Source organism: Myotis daubentonii, chromosome 17 (genome assembly GCF_963259705.1).
Source record: "Myotis daubentonii chromosome 17, mMyoDau2.1, whole genome shotgun sequence".
Taxonomy (NCBI): Eukaryota; Metazoa; Chordata; class Mammalia; order Chiroptera; family Vespertilionidae; genus Myotis; species Myotis daubentonii.
This window is the reverse complement of record NC_081856.1, coordinates 43,510,159-43,524,754: the sequence shown is the minus strand read 5'-3', so window position 1 is coordinate 43,524,754 and position 14,596 is coordinate 43,510,159. Positions and strand designations below refer to the sequence as shown.

The 14,596-nt window shown below is 39.8% G+C and overlaps 1 protein-coding gene across 5 annotated transcripts in view; it reads right to left on the bottom strand.

The window, feature by feature from the left end:
* The window catches only part of STK3 (serine/threonine kinase 3), a 221,666-nt gene that overhangs the window by 196,448 nt on the left and 10,622 nt on the right, over nt 1-14,596 (bottom strand). For all 5 annotated transcript variants that reach the window (XM_059672133.1, XM_059672130.1, XM_059672135.1 and 2 more), the window contains exons 2-3: nt 5,634-5,714; nt 337-465 (exon numbers count right to left, since the gene is read on the bottom strand). In XM_059672133.1, the coding sequence (XP_059528116.1) occupies nt 337-465; nt 5,634-5,714 (210 nt within the window). The remainder of the gene's footprint in view (nt 1-336; nt 466-5,633; nt 5,715-14,596) is intronic.

The window sequence follows — 14,596 nt, the reverse complement described above, 5'->3', positions numbered from 1 at the left end:
GCTGCCCCCTGGTGGTCAGTGTGCTCCCACAGGGGGAGCACTGCTCAGCCAGAAGCCAGGCTCACGGCTGGCAAGTGCAGCAGCAGTGGCAGGAGCCTCTTCTGCCTCCAAGGCAGCACTAAGGATGTTCCAGGGGGAGCGTGCCTAAGCCATCAGTCGGACATCCCTCGAGGGCTCCCAGACTGCAGGAGGGTGCAGGCTGTGCTGAGGGGACACTCCCCCCACCCCGCCCTGCCGAGTGCACGATTTTCATGCACCGGGCCTCTAGTTTTATTATACATTATTAGCAAAAATCATCAAAATGAAGGAAAACAAAAAAATTAAAGGTCTTCATACCTGTCACATTGCTGCATTATGGAAATTTCTTTGATTATTTCTTGAAGATCTGACTCAACAGGTACTTGTTTAATTGCCACAACTTGACCAGATTCCTTATGTATTGCTTTAAATACACTTCCATAAGACCTAAAAGAGACCAAGACATTTATTTTTTTTCCTTTCAAACATCACAACTATTAGAGAAAAAGAGTCTACAGTTTGTGAATGTAGTCTTTCCTAGTTTAAAGCATGATTTAATGATGACAAATCAAATAGGAAAAGGTAGTTATAGTTACACTTTAGCTTTAATGCTTCAATTATTGACTTAAAATTTCTTAAAAACATCAAGTTAATATGTGAAGATTTATTGTTTTTCTTATGAATGAAATAGACTTACAGCTTATCAACTCAAATAAATGCAGCATTAAGAAGTTAAAAATGGAAACTAAAATAATAAATAGCCCTGGCCTGTGTTGCTCAGTGGTTAGAGCAGGGGTGGGCAAACTTCTTGACTGGAGGGCCACAATGGGTTTTTAAACTGGACCGGAGGGCCGGAACAAAAGCATGGATGGAGTGTTTGTGTGAACTAATATAAATTCAAAGTAAACATCATTACATAAAAGGGTACGGTCTTTTTTTTCAATAGTTTTATTCATTTCAAACAGGCCGTAGTTTGCCCACGGCTGGGTTAGAGTGTTGGCCCATGCACCATAGGGTCTCGGGTTTGATTTCCAGCCAAGGGCACATAAGTGGGTTGCAGGTTTGCTCCCCGCCCCTCATCGGGGTGCATGTGGGAGGCAACCAGTCAATGTGTCTTACATCAATGTTTCTCTCTCTCACTCTCCTTTCCTCCCTCCCACTCTCTTGGAAAAGCAATGGAAAAAATATTCTCAGGTAAGGATTAACAAAACAAAACCAAAAAAAATGAAATGTGGCCCTGGCCAGTGTGGCTCAGTTGGTTGGGTGCTGTCCTATGTACCAAAAGGTTGCTGGTTTGATTCCCAGTCAAGGGCACATGCCAGGGTTGCAGGCTCTATTTTTAAGGTAGGAGGTATGCAGAAAATAGCCAATCAATATTGCGCTTTCACATCTATGTTTATCTCTATCCCTCTCCTTCCTCTCTCTCTAAAAATCAGCAAACTATTTTTAAAAAGAAAAAGAATGAAATACAGAATAAAAACCACCAACGTCTCAGGTTAGGAGCAAAGATTAATCTCACCTAAAGCAAAATTATCCCCAAAATAAAAAAGTTCCATGCCTGTTCAGACTGCTTAAGGGCAACTGAACCCCTCAGTTGGGGACTACATGATACCAAAGTTAGAGAAGCAGGGAATATGTTCCCTCCTAAGTCATAGATCCAAAGCATCCTCAAATGCTCCTTTTACTATCATCTCCTCAAGAAGAAGACCACATACTCACAGCTGTCAGTCTGTTCTCTGTATCAATGTGTCTGTTTCTGTTTTGTTCTTAAGTTTATCTTGTTCATTAAATTCCACATATAAATAAAATCATATGGTATTTGTCTTTCTCTGACTGGCTTATTTCACTTAGCATAATTTCCAGATCCTTCCATGCTGAAACAAAAGGCAAGATTTCCTTTTTATTATAGCCAAATAGCATTCCATTGTGTAAATGGACCACAGCTTTTTTATCCACTCATCTACTAATGGGCACTTGGCTGCTTCCAAATCTTGGCTACTGTAAATAACACTGCAATGATCATTGGGGTATATGTATTCTTTCGAATTAGTGTTTTGGGTTTCTTCAGATAAATTCCCAGTAGTGGAATCAATGGGTAGTAAGGCAGGTACATTTTTAATCTTTTGAGGAAACTCCTCAATAGTGGCTGCACCAATCTGCATTCCACCAACAGTGCATAAGGGTTCCCTTTTCTCCACATCCTGGCCAACACTTGTCATTTATGGATTTATTGATGGTAGCCATTCTGACATATGTGAGGTGATACCTCATTATGGTTTTCATTTGTATTTTTCTGACAATTAGTGATGTTGTGCATCTTTTCATATATCTATTGGCCTTCTGTATGTCCTCTTTGGAGAAGTGTCTATTCAGATCCTCTGCCCATTTTTTAAATGGAATGTTTGGTTTTTCCTATTGAGTTGCATGAGTTCTTTATGTCCTTTGGATATTAACCCCTTCTCAGATATATGACTTACAAATATTTTCTCCCATTCCACAAGTTGACTTTTCATTTTATTGATGGTTTCCTTTGCTATGCAGAGCTGCTTAGAATAAAGTCCCACTTGTTTATTTTTCCTCTTATTGTCTTTGTATTTTGGTAGCAAATCCAAAAGTTCATTGCCAAGACAGATGTCAAGAAGCTTATTTACCTCCTCTTTTCTTCTAGGAGTTTTGTCGTTTCAGATCTTACATTCAAGTCTTTAATCCATTTTGAGTTAATTTTTGTGTATGGTGCAAAATAGGGGTCCAGTATCAGTCTTTTCCATGTAGCTGTCTGGTTTTCTAAACATCATTTATTAAAGAGACTATCCTTTCCTGGTTGTATATTCTTGGCTCCTCCGTCATAAATTAACTGACTACACATGCATGGGTTTATTTCTGGGCTCTCTGTTCTATGTGTCTGTTCTTATACCAATGTCATACTGTTTTGATTACTATCCTATCTAATAAAAGAGAAACATGGTAATTGGCGTACAACCACTACCCTTCCCATTGGCTAATCAGGGCGATATGCAAATTAACCTCCCAATCGGCAGCCAGGCAGCTTGAAACTAACATGAGGCTCACTTGCTCCAACGTTCCCCGCCTGCCGCTGCAGGCCTCTGAGCCTGCAGTTTAAGAAACATAGTAACAAATATAGAAGTTAAACAAAACCCCAGAAACCTGCTTTCAGCGAGCCCGGGATCTCAGAGCTGGAGTTGATACAGGGTTTCGATTATAGAACCAAAACAAACCAGATACCTGATTTCAGCAGCGGAGGCCTAAGAGCTGGAGCCTCAGAGCTAAAGCTGGCCCAGAATAAAAGAGAAAAAAAGGAGCAGTTGGGAGCTTCAGTCGGCCTGAAAACAGCCCTCAGCCCCTCACCCAGACTGGCCAGGCACCCAGTGGGGACCCCCACCCTGAAGGGTGTGTGACCAGCTGCAAACAGCCATCATCCCCTCACCCAGGCTGGCCAGGCACCCCAGTGGGAACCCCCACCCTGATCCAGGACACCCTTCAGGGCAAACCAGCCAGCCCCACCCATGCACCAGGCCTCTATCCTATATAGTAAAAGGGTAATATGCCTCCCAGAACCAGGACCAGCGGAGCCGCGAGGCCTCCCAGCACCGGGATCAGTGGAGCCAAGAGGCCTCCCGGCACCGGGATCAGCGTGACAGGGGGCAGCGCCCAAACCCCCTGATCGCCCTGCAGCTCTGTGTGTGACAGGGGGCGTGGTCACAACCTCCCTATCCGCCCTGCTCCGTTCATGACAGGGGAAGGCGCCCCAACCCCCTGATCAGCCCTGCTCTGTGCCTGATAGGGGGGAGCTCCCCAACCCCCTGATCGCCCTGCGGCTTTGTGTGTGACAGGGTGCAGTGCCCTAACCCCCCCTCCCCCCCCTCACGGGCCCTGCTCTGTGTGTGACGGGGTAGAGCCATAACCTCCCCATCTGCCCTGCCCTGAGTGTGACAGTGGCGGCGCCCCAACCCGCTGATCGGCCCTGCTCTGTGGGTGATAGAGGGCGGCGCCCCAACCCCCTGATCCGCCCTGCCCTGAGTGTGACAGGGGGCGGTGCCCCAACTCCCCTATCAGCCCTACTCTGTGAGTGACAGGGGGGAGCTCCCCAGCCCCAATTGGCCCTGCTCTGTGCGTGACAGGGTACGGAACCCCAACCCCCCTGATGGGCCCTGCTCTGTGCGTGACAGGGGGTGGCGCCACAACCTCCCAATCGACCCTACCCTGAGCGTGACTGAGGGTGGCATCACAACCTCCCGTTCCGCCCTGCTCTGTGCATGACAGGGGGCAGCGCCCCAACTCCCCAATCGGCCCTGCTCTGAGCCCGACCAGGGGCTGCACCTAGGGATTGGGCCTGCCCTCTGCCACCCGGGAGCAGGCCTAAGCCAGCAGGGCATTATCTCCCGAGGGGTCCCAGACTGCGAGAGGGCACAGGCCAGGCTGAGGGACCCCCCCTCCTCCCCCCGAGTGCACAAATTTTTGTGCACCGGGCCTCTAGTAGCTTTATAATATAATTTGAAATGAAAGCACATGATGCCTCCAACTCTGTTCTTTTTTTCCAAGATCGCTTCAACTTTTAGTAATCTTTTATAGTTCCATCTAAATTTTAGAATTCTTTGTTCTATTTCTGTAAAAAATGCCATTGGAATATTGATAGAGATTGTACTGAATCTAGATTGCTTTGTGTAGAATGGACATTTTAACATATTAATTTCTCTCAATCAATGAGCACAGAATATTTTTCCATTTACCTGTGTGTTCTTAACTTTTTTCATCAATGTTTCCAATGTGCAGATTTTTCACCATCTTGATTAAATTAATTTCTAGTTATTTTATTCTTTGTGATGCAATTGTAAATGGTACTGTTTTCTTAATTTCTCTTTCTGATAGCTGTTATTATAAAAATGCAACTTTTTGTTGTTGTTTTTTAAATATATTTTATTGATTTTTAAAGAGAGGAAGGGAGAGGGATAGAGAATTAGAAACACTGATGAGAAACATCGATCAGCTGCCTACTGCACACACCCCACTGGGGATGTGTCCGCAACCAAGGTACATGCCCTTGACCAGAATCGAACCCGGGACCCTTCAGTCTGCAGGCTGACGCTCTATCCACTGAGCCAAACCAGTTAGGGCAACTTTTTGTATATTAATTTGTATCTGGCAACTTTACTAAATTCACTTATTAATTCTAACAGTTTTTTTGTGGAATCTCTATTTAATATTATGCCATCTGTGAACAAAGACAATTTTACTTCTTCCTTTCTGATCTGGATGCTTTGTATTTCATTTTTCTTGCCTAACTGCTCTGTCTAGGACTTCCAGTACTATGTTGAATGAAAGTAGCCAGAATGGCCATACATGTCTTATTCCTGATCTTAGAAGAAAATCTTTCAGCTTTTCACTGATATGATGTTAACTGTGGGCTTGTCATATATGGCCTTTATTACGCTGAGGTATGTTCCTTCCATACTATTACTATCCTATTCAAGCAAATAGAAAAATAATATTATATAGCATCTTTATAATTGTTTATAAATGAAACTGTGAGGTCAAGAGACTGTGCAAACACACACACATACAAAAGTAAATGGTATTTTCATACTTTTTGTACTCACCCTTCCCCAAGTTTCTCTAATACATCAAAAACTTCTTCAGGCTGCTTAGTCAAACTGTCTTCACTCAGCTTTTTCAGCTTACTGGTGACAAAAAGACAAGAAGAAAATACTTAAGATCTTCAATAAAACTTTTAATTTTATTTTAAAGAGGCAATACATTCAGATGGTTCAAAACTCAAATATAAAAAGGTATACAATAAGTAGTCTCCTTCCAACCCCTGTTCTTCTCTGTCCAGAAACATCTCAAAGAATAACCACTTTTACTTAGCTTCTAGTGAAACTTTTATACAAAACGCATATGTTTTTATTTCTCCCCATTTTCAACACAGCATTTTACACACGTTTTTTTATCCATACTGTTGTGCACCTTGCTGTTTTCACTTAACAACACGTAACTCATGTTGAAGATCTCTAAAAAGTACATAGAAAGCATCCTCATTCTTTTTTTCCCTACATCTACATCCTACTTTATTGCAAAGATATAGCATCTCTTACTCGCCAATTCCTCATTTATGAACACTCTGGTTCCCTTTTGCTATTATAAACAACACTGTGATAAATAAGCTTATGCATAAATCAATTCACATATATATTAGTATTCTATAGGATAAATTCCCAGAAATGAAACTGAGGTCAAGAGATTATGCAAACACACACACATATACACACACAAATACGGAAGTAAATGTATTAATAAATAAGTACATATAAGTATAATTATGTCATAATATATACGTAATAATGTGTATGTAATTAACAAAATCTCTATAATACCTATTATATGTAATTATATATAGTATATAAGTTACAATATAATGTGGTAATTATTAAAATTATAGATTACAATATATTATTTTTATCTACTATGATATTAGCAAATTGCCCTCCAGGGTACTTGTACCAATTTATTCTCCTATAAGTAATATATGAGAAAGTTTCTTTTCCCACAGTTTCACCAAGAGTATTTAACCAAATATTTGGATTTTGGCAATGTTAGGTGAAAACTTGTAACTCAGAGTAGACTTAATTTGCATTTCTCTTATTATGAGTGAAGGTGAGCATCTTCTAATATAGTCATGAAACTAAACCATCTAGTCATGTTCTTTGCTCATTTTTCTACTGGGTTTTTGGTTAGGTTGCACTTATTTTCACTTATATTTTTTTAATCTAGCTTTTATTCTGAAAGGATAATAAAAATGTCACTTGTATTTTGATTTCACTTATGACTTTTTAGTTTTATGATCTATTTGACTGTTTGCCATACTGAAATGTCTTTTTGTTTTTTTCTTTTGTTTTGTTTTTGCTTTTTTAAAAACATCATCCACACAGATGGCATGTGCAGTTATCTGGAAACAAAGAGATCAGAGAGATTATGCACAGTATGTTTGACAAACCAAACATAATGCAGTATGAATGAAGCTTCATGTATGAAGAACCAGAAATAACTCAACATGAATCAAGTAAAAATGACGAGCATGTAGAAGAAGCAGAGTCAGGTTAGAAAAAAAAAAAAAAAGCCTTGTAAACCATGTTAAGGAACTCTATTTTAAAATGATCACTTCCCCTGTAATGCAGAAGAAGGACATGCAGTGAGCAACAGTAGAAAAGGGAAACTAGTTAGAAGCTTAGTTGATATATCGATATATGGATACACACAATATAATCCTAATAGTAAGAATTGATAAGCTATTCAAGATATTAGAGGCATAATCAACGGGCAGTGGTTTGGGTTAAATATGGGGTGATGAGGGAAAGAGAGGAGTTGAGACATCTCTTAAGCCTTTGGTTTAATGTCAGTTAAGCTAAGAACACCACTAGAAAACAGTTTGGAGGTGGAATATTATGGGTTTAAATCAACTCTTCCAAATGTAGATTTCCAGTAAGCAAGAGTATATTTGAAACCCAAAAGAGATTTGAGTTGAAAATATCATTTTTTGTACCATCAGAACATAGATGAGGCCTGAAGACATGAGAAGGGATAAAATCATCAAGAAAATGTCTAAAAAGAAATCAGGGTCAGGGAGAAAACAGCTCCTAGAAAAACATCAATATTTAAGAAATGAGGTCATGTAGGACAAGAAGGTAGTGCTTGACCATGTTCAAAGCTTTTGAAAGTTCAAACAAAAAAATTCAAAAGTGTCAATTACAGAATTTCCACTTCTGAACACAAAAAAAGTAACAGGATCCAGAATTATCTGTCTGTTGTAAACAACTAGGAAACTCAACAAACATAGGAAACAACTATGTTCAGACATTAGATATAAGGCATTTCAGAACTAAGATCCCTGAGAAAAGGGCAAGAGATCAGCCTCATTATCATCAGGGCTTTAGGATCAACAAGTTTGGGCAGACTGAAGCACAGGGAAAAAGGAATCCAAATGGAGCCCAGCATTTTTGCTAAGTTGAAGAAACAAGAGATGGGATTGTGGAGTGGCAAGGAAAATAAATTTGTATTACTAAATACCTTCAAGAAGAGAGCTATGCAAAGAGGTCCAGCAACCCAGGAGTTTCCTTGACTAACACCAATCTACACATGCTTACAAAAAAACACTCTACAAAGTTCAGCAAAATCCATTTCCTAAGAGAAAACAATGACCAGGGAACTCTAAAACAACTCCTCCCAGAGATCACACAAGGCTGAGAATCCTTCCCACCAACAAAAGCTGAGAGAACTCTTACAAATACAAAGGTCACTCAGTAGCAACACCAGAATGGCCATATTTTAGAAAGGAGACAGTATTACCAAAATATAGAGGCTACTCTTGATTCTCCCAAAAGGAGCTTAAAAACAAGCCTCAAAATATTGAGCCTATTCAAAGAAAACTGCCTACCAGAAAAAGTCTGTAACTTCTTAAACTAAAACAAAATCCAGTATTCAACAGTGTAAAACTTACAATTTCAAGAATTCAATCAAAAATTACTAAACATATTTGAAATCAGGAACTATCCTATATAATAAAAGCCTAATATGCAAATCGACCAAATGGCGGAATGACTGGTTGCTATGACGTACACTGACCACTAGGGGTCAGACACTCAATGCAGAAATTGCCCCCAGCCTGCAGGCTCCAGGCCAGCCAAGGTAGGTGCCAGCGGGGGCCTCCCCAATTGCCCCGCCGGTTGCCCTATAAAGGGAGGCAACTGATGGCGGCAGTGGGGGTGGGGGGGGCAGCGAGCGGGTGGTGCCAGGCTGGCCAAGGCCGGTGCCAGCGGTGGCCCTCCAATCACCCCGTCAGTCGCCCCCCAGATTGGCACTGATCGCTGGCCAGGCCTAGGGACCCTACCTGTGCACAAATTTTGTGCACTAGGCCTCTAGTGACTCATAAAGAGGAGAAAAATTAGTCAATTAGAAAAGACACAGAAATGGTGGAATTAACAGAAAAATAGTTGACCCTTGAATAATGTGAGGTTTAAGATCACCAAACACCACATAGTTGAAAATCTGCAAATAACTTAAGTCAGACCTCCACATATACAGATTCCCAACTTCTTATTAACTATACATTGACCCTTGAACAATAGGGGTTTGAAATGCACGAGTGCACTTATACACAGAATGAAAAAAATTTGCATATAAGTGGACTTACACAATTCAAACCTGTGTTGTTTAGGGTTGACTATTTCTTCTAAAAAGCAATTATGAATATATCCCATGTACTCACAGATATAAAGAAAATGGAAGAAAGGAAAAAGTAAATCAAAATTTTAGAGATGATAAAATAAAGTATCTTAAATGAAATTTTCACTGCATAGGATTTGAGAAGATTACACAATGCAGCAAAAAAGATGAATAACTTGAGAAAAAAGTTTAAAAGAAAGCCTAAGCCTCACATGAAAATTAAGGATATAGATAGATAGATAGATAGATAGATAGATAAAACAATAGATATATAAATAGATAAATAAATAGATAGACAGTCAGATAGGCTGATAAGTATAAAGAGAGAAGGAGGGAGATAATGGCCAAACATTTTCCTACAGACACAGGAAACTCAACAAATCTAAAAAGAAAATACACACACACACACACACACACACACAAAGATATATTACAATCAAACTGCTGAACACCAGTAAGAAAGAGAGACTACTAAGTAGTCACAGAAAAAAAAATCCTATATAATAAAACAGTAACACACAAATCAACTGAACAGCGGAACAATCAGTCGCTATGACACGCACTGACGCTCAACACAGGAGCTGCCCCCTGGTAGTTAGTGTGCTCCCACAGGGGGAGTGCCGCTCAGCCAGAAGCTGGGCTCACTGCCCACGGCTGGTGAGCGCAGCAGTGGTGGTGGGAGCCTCTCTCGCCTCCGCAGCAGTGCTAAGGATGTCCAACTGACAGCTTAGGCAGGGAGCAGGCCTAAGCCATCAGTCAGACATCCCACCAAGGGCTCCTGAACTGAGAGAGAGCACAGGCCAGGCTGAGGGACCCCCTGAGTGCACGAATCTCATGCACCGGGCCTCTAGTAGATAAAGGGAAAAAAAACTTTTCTTCCACTCAACAACAGCAGAATATACACTCTTCTCATGTGCATATGGAATATTCTCCAGAAGATACTGCATGTTAGGCCCCACAAAAGTCTTATAATTTTCAGAAGATTGAAATCATACAAAACATCTTCTCCAATCATAATGGAATATAACTAGGAATCAACAGCAGAAAGAAATACACACACAAATATGTGGAAATTATATAATATGCTCTTAAACAACCAGAGGTCAAAAAAGAAATCACAAGGCAATTAAGAAAATACCTGGACACAAATGAAAATGAAAACACAATATATCAAAACGTATGGGGTGTAGCAAAAGCAGTACTAAGAGGTAAGTTTAGAGCAGTAAAACCTTACATTTAAAAAGTAAAGATAATAAAGCAACAATCTAACTTCACAACTCAAGAGACTAGAAAAACAAACTAAACCCAACATTAACAGAGGAAAGAAATAATAAAGATTATGCACAAACACATAAAGTAGACTAGAAAAACAATAGAAAAAATATCAACAAACCTGCTATGTTATGAATATCTGTATCCTCCCAAAATGTGTATGTTGAAATCCAAACCCCCAAAGATTATGATATTAGGGATGTGGAGGGTGCTTAAGTCATGGAGTAGAGCCCTAAATAAAATTGGCTCCAGAGAAACACTTAGAATTGTCAGCTATGAACCAGGAAGAGGGATTTCATCTGAATGTGACCATCCTGACACCTTAATCTTAGACTTTTAAGATTCCAGAACTGTGAAAAATAAATTTCTATTGTTTACACCCAATCTGTGGTATTTTGTTATAGCAGCCCAAACAGACTAAAACAGAAAACGACGAGTTGGCTTTCTTAGAAGACCAACCAAATTGACAAACCCTTAGCTACACTAAGAAAAAAAGAATAGTCAACTAACTAAAACTAGAATGAAAGAGGAGATATTAAAACTGATGTCACAGAAATAAAAATGATTATAAGAGAGTACTATGAATAATTATACACAAATAAATCAGGTACCGTAAAAGAAATGGATAAATTCTTAGAAACATATAGACTGCCAAGACTGAACAGTGAAGAAATAAAAAATCTGAACAGACCCATAACCAGTGAAGGAGTAATCAAAAATCTCTCAACAAAGAAAAGCCTAATATTAAATGGCATTAATGAAGAATTCTACTTAACATTTAAAGGAAGAATTAACAACAATATCCCTCAAACTCTCCCAAAGAATTGAAGAGGAGGAAACATCTCTAAACTCAATCTGTAAGAGCACAAATTGCAGCATTACTTTGCTATCAAAACCACAACATAAAAAATATAGACCAATATCCTTAATAAACACTGATGCAAAAAATCCTCAATATAATGCTAGCAAACAAAATTCAATAGCACATTAAAAGGATTATACACTGTGACCAAATGAAATCTATACCTGGAATGTAAGACTGGTTCAACACATGAAAATCAATCATTAACCACATAGTTATCTCAAGTGATGCAGAAAAAGCATTTGACAAAGGCCCACACCCTTCCATGATAAAAAAACACTCAACAAACTAGAAATAGAAGGAAATTACCTCAATATAAGGAAAAGCTCACAACATACATAATGGTAAAAGACTGAAAGCTTTTCCTCTAAGATTGGAAACAAGGAAAGGATACCCACTACTACTCAACATAGTACATACTCTAAAGCAATAAGACAAGTAGCAGAAATAAAAGACAAAGAAGAAATGTAAAAAAGTAAAATTATCTCTGTTCACAGATAACATTTCAACTGTAGAAAACAATGATTCCCGAAAAACAAAAAAAAACTGTTGTAACATAAATTTCAGCAAAGTTGCAGGATACAAAATCAATATACAAAAATCAGCTGCACTTGTATACATTTACAATGACCAATACTAAAATTAAATTTAAAAAATAAATCCCATTCATTATGGTATAAAGAAAGGATAAAGTACTTAGGGATACAAATTTAACCAAGGAAATGAAAGACATATACTAAAACTATAAAACACTGCTTAAAAAGAAACCAAAGAAGATAAAAATAAGTGGAAAGATATCCTATGCTCATGGATTGGTTGGAAGACAATGTTATTTAAATGTTCATACTACTCAAAGCAGTGCTCGCTTCGGCAGCTAAAATTGGAACCATACTACTCAAAGCAACATACAGATTCAATGCAATCTTTATCAACATCCCAATGACATTTATTTTTATTTTTTTGCAGAATAGGAGGAAAAATTCTGAAATTGATGTGGAATCTCAAGAGCCAAAAAAATCTTGGGGTAGTGGGTTCGGGGGATAAATTTAGAGGTCTCACAATTCCTTTGTGCTGTTTTGTCCTGTGTTTTACTTCTATATATGCTATTAACCCCACATTACGTCCTTATTTTTGGCCTTGGCATGCCCCATACTTCTCACTACATGGCCCCAGGCCCAGCACTAGTGGCAGCCAGCCTTGGTTCATAGCTTGGTCTCTCCTGGGCACCTCCAAGCCCAATACAAGTAACAGCCACCTGCAGATTGCTTTGTAGCTCATGCTGGGTGGCCCTGGGAAGGGCACAAATTGCAGCAGACCTTGGCCAGCACCACTCAGAAGATCCCAGAACCAGCACACCAGTAGACAGTTTCAGACCATGTCAAAGCACACCCAATCTCCTCCACCAGGGACACACCCAAGGGGCAGACTCAGAAGGCACCAGAACCCTGCTGAAGTACATCCTGCTCTGAGGGGTCGGCCCCTGCACAGCTGTTTCTCCATGGTAGGAGAGCAACAGCCCACACAGGGTTTGGGGGGGGGGGGGGCAGGGCCACACCTGAAGTGCCCAGCTCAGGTGATCGGGGAGGCTGTGCCACTGGACCCTACTGGACACCTACTTCATAAGGCCACTCTACCAAGCCCGGAGACGTAGCAGTTCTACCTAATACATAGAAACAAACACAGGGGGCTGGGCTGCCAAAATGAGAACACAAACACATCCCAAGTGAAAAAACAAACAAAAAACAGCAAAACTCCAGGAATATAACTAAACAAAATGGAGACAAGCAATCTACTAGATACACTTCAAGGTATGCTTTTTATAAGGTGAAGGCAAGATCCTTCACCAGCAAAAAGGATACAAATCGCTGCATTGCAATACCCACTCTATTGCGGTGGTCTGGAACTGAACCTGCAATATCTCTGAGGAGGCTTATATAAGAGACACTGAAGCTCAAAAGGCACTAGCAGCTGACTAAGGCATTTCCCATGCCACCCCATGCACACTTCCTGAGTACCCCACAATAAAATTCTATTACTGAAGGGATCTGTGTACCTCTCGCCTTTGTGGCCTTAAAGGACCTAAGTAACAGAGTAACTAATATAGGAAATAAAGCAGAAGGAAGACACACACCAAATGAAAACTGGAAAAACAGTGGCACCACTAATTAGTATACGGTAGATGGAAGGTCAAGATTCCATTTTTAGCCAAAACCGGTTTGGCTCAGTGGATAGAGCCTCGGCCTGCAGACTGAAGGGTCCCGGGTTCGATTCCGGTCAGGGGCATGTACCTTGGTTGTGGGCATATCCCCAGTGGGGGATGTGCAGGAGGCAGCTGATCGATGTTTCTCTCTCATCGATGTTTCTGACTATCTATCTCTCTCCCTTCCTCTCTGTAAAAAATCAATAAAATATATTTTTTTAAAAAAAGATTCCATTTTTAACATACTGCCTTTGATTACCAAAGTAATCAAATGTTATTTAGTGGATACTGAATAAGACTGAGTACAAAGATTCCAAAAGTGTGTATTTGTGGGTCATTTCAATCAAAGTTGAAGCCGTGGATAAACTCACCAAAGAAATAACCACATTAAAAAAAAAAAAAAAAACGAGGAAAAAGAGAAAACATAATGTCTTATCAATTATGAATTGGGAAGAAGAGCATCTAAGATAGAAAAACAGAAGCAAAAGAAAAATGAGAAAGAGAGAGCTTCAAGAAACAGAGATATGAGGGAGATAAGTTCAGAGAAAGGTTTCTGATCTTTCCAAGCAATGACTGATAACCTACAACCTAAAATCAGTTTCATTATATAGGCAAGGCCTGAGTTGGAAGGCTGAGACAAAACGAACACTTAAAACAGATTTTAAAGATTCTAGAATTAGGGAACAAAAATGTAATTATAGTAGTAAAGTCATAAAAAGTATGAGAAGGGACATGTTCAAAGATCAGATGAAAGTTGAGGGAAAGAGAAGAAATTCCCCTTCTGTGATAGAAGCAAAAATTATGTAGGAACAATAATCAAAGAAAATTAAGATGAAAGTACATAAGGTAGTTTTTCTTCCTACTGATCACAGAATTTCTACCTTCTCTACAAAGTAGATGAAATCATTTGTGTAAAATGACAGGAAAAGAAAGTGCAAATTTAGGGGACTGCAGCTCTGAAACTAGTCAGGAGTGACAGCTCTTTCTGTCAAGTCTGCAAACACCAAAAT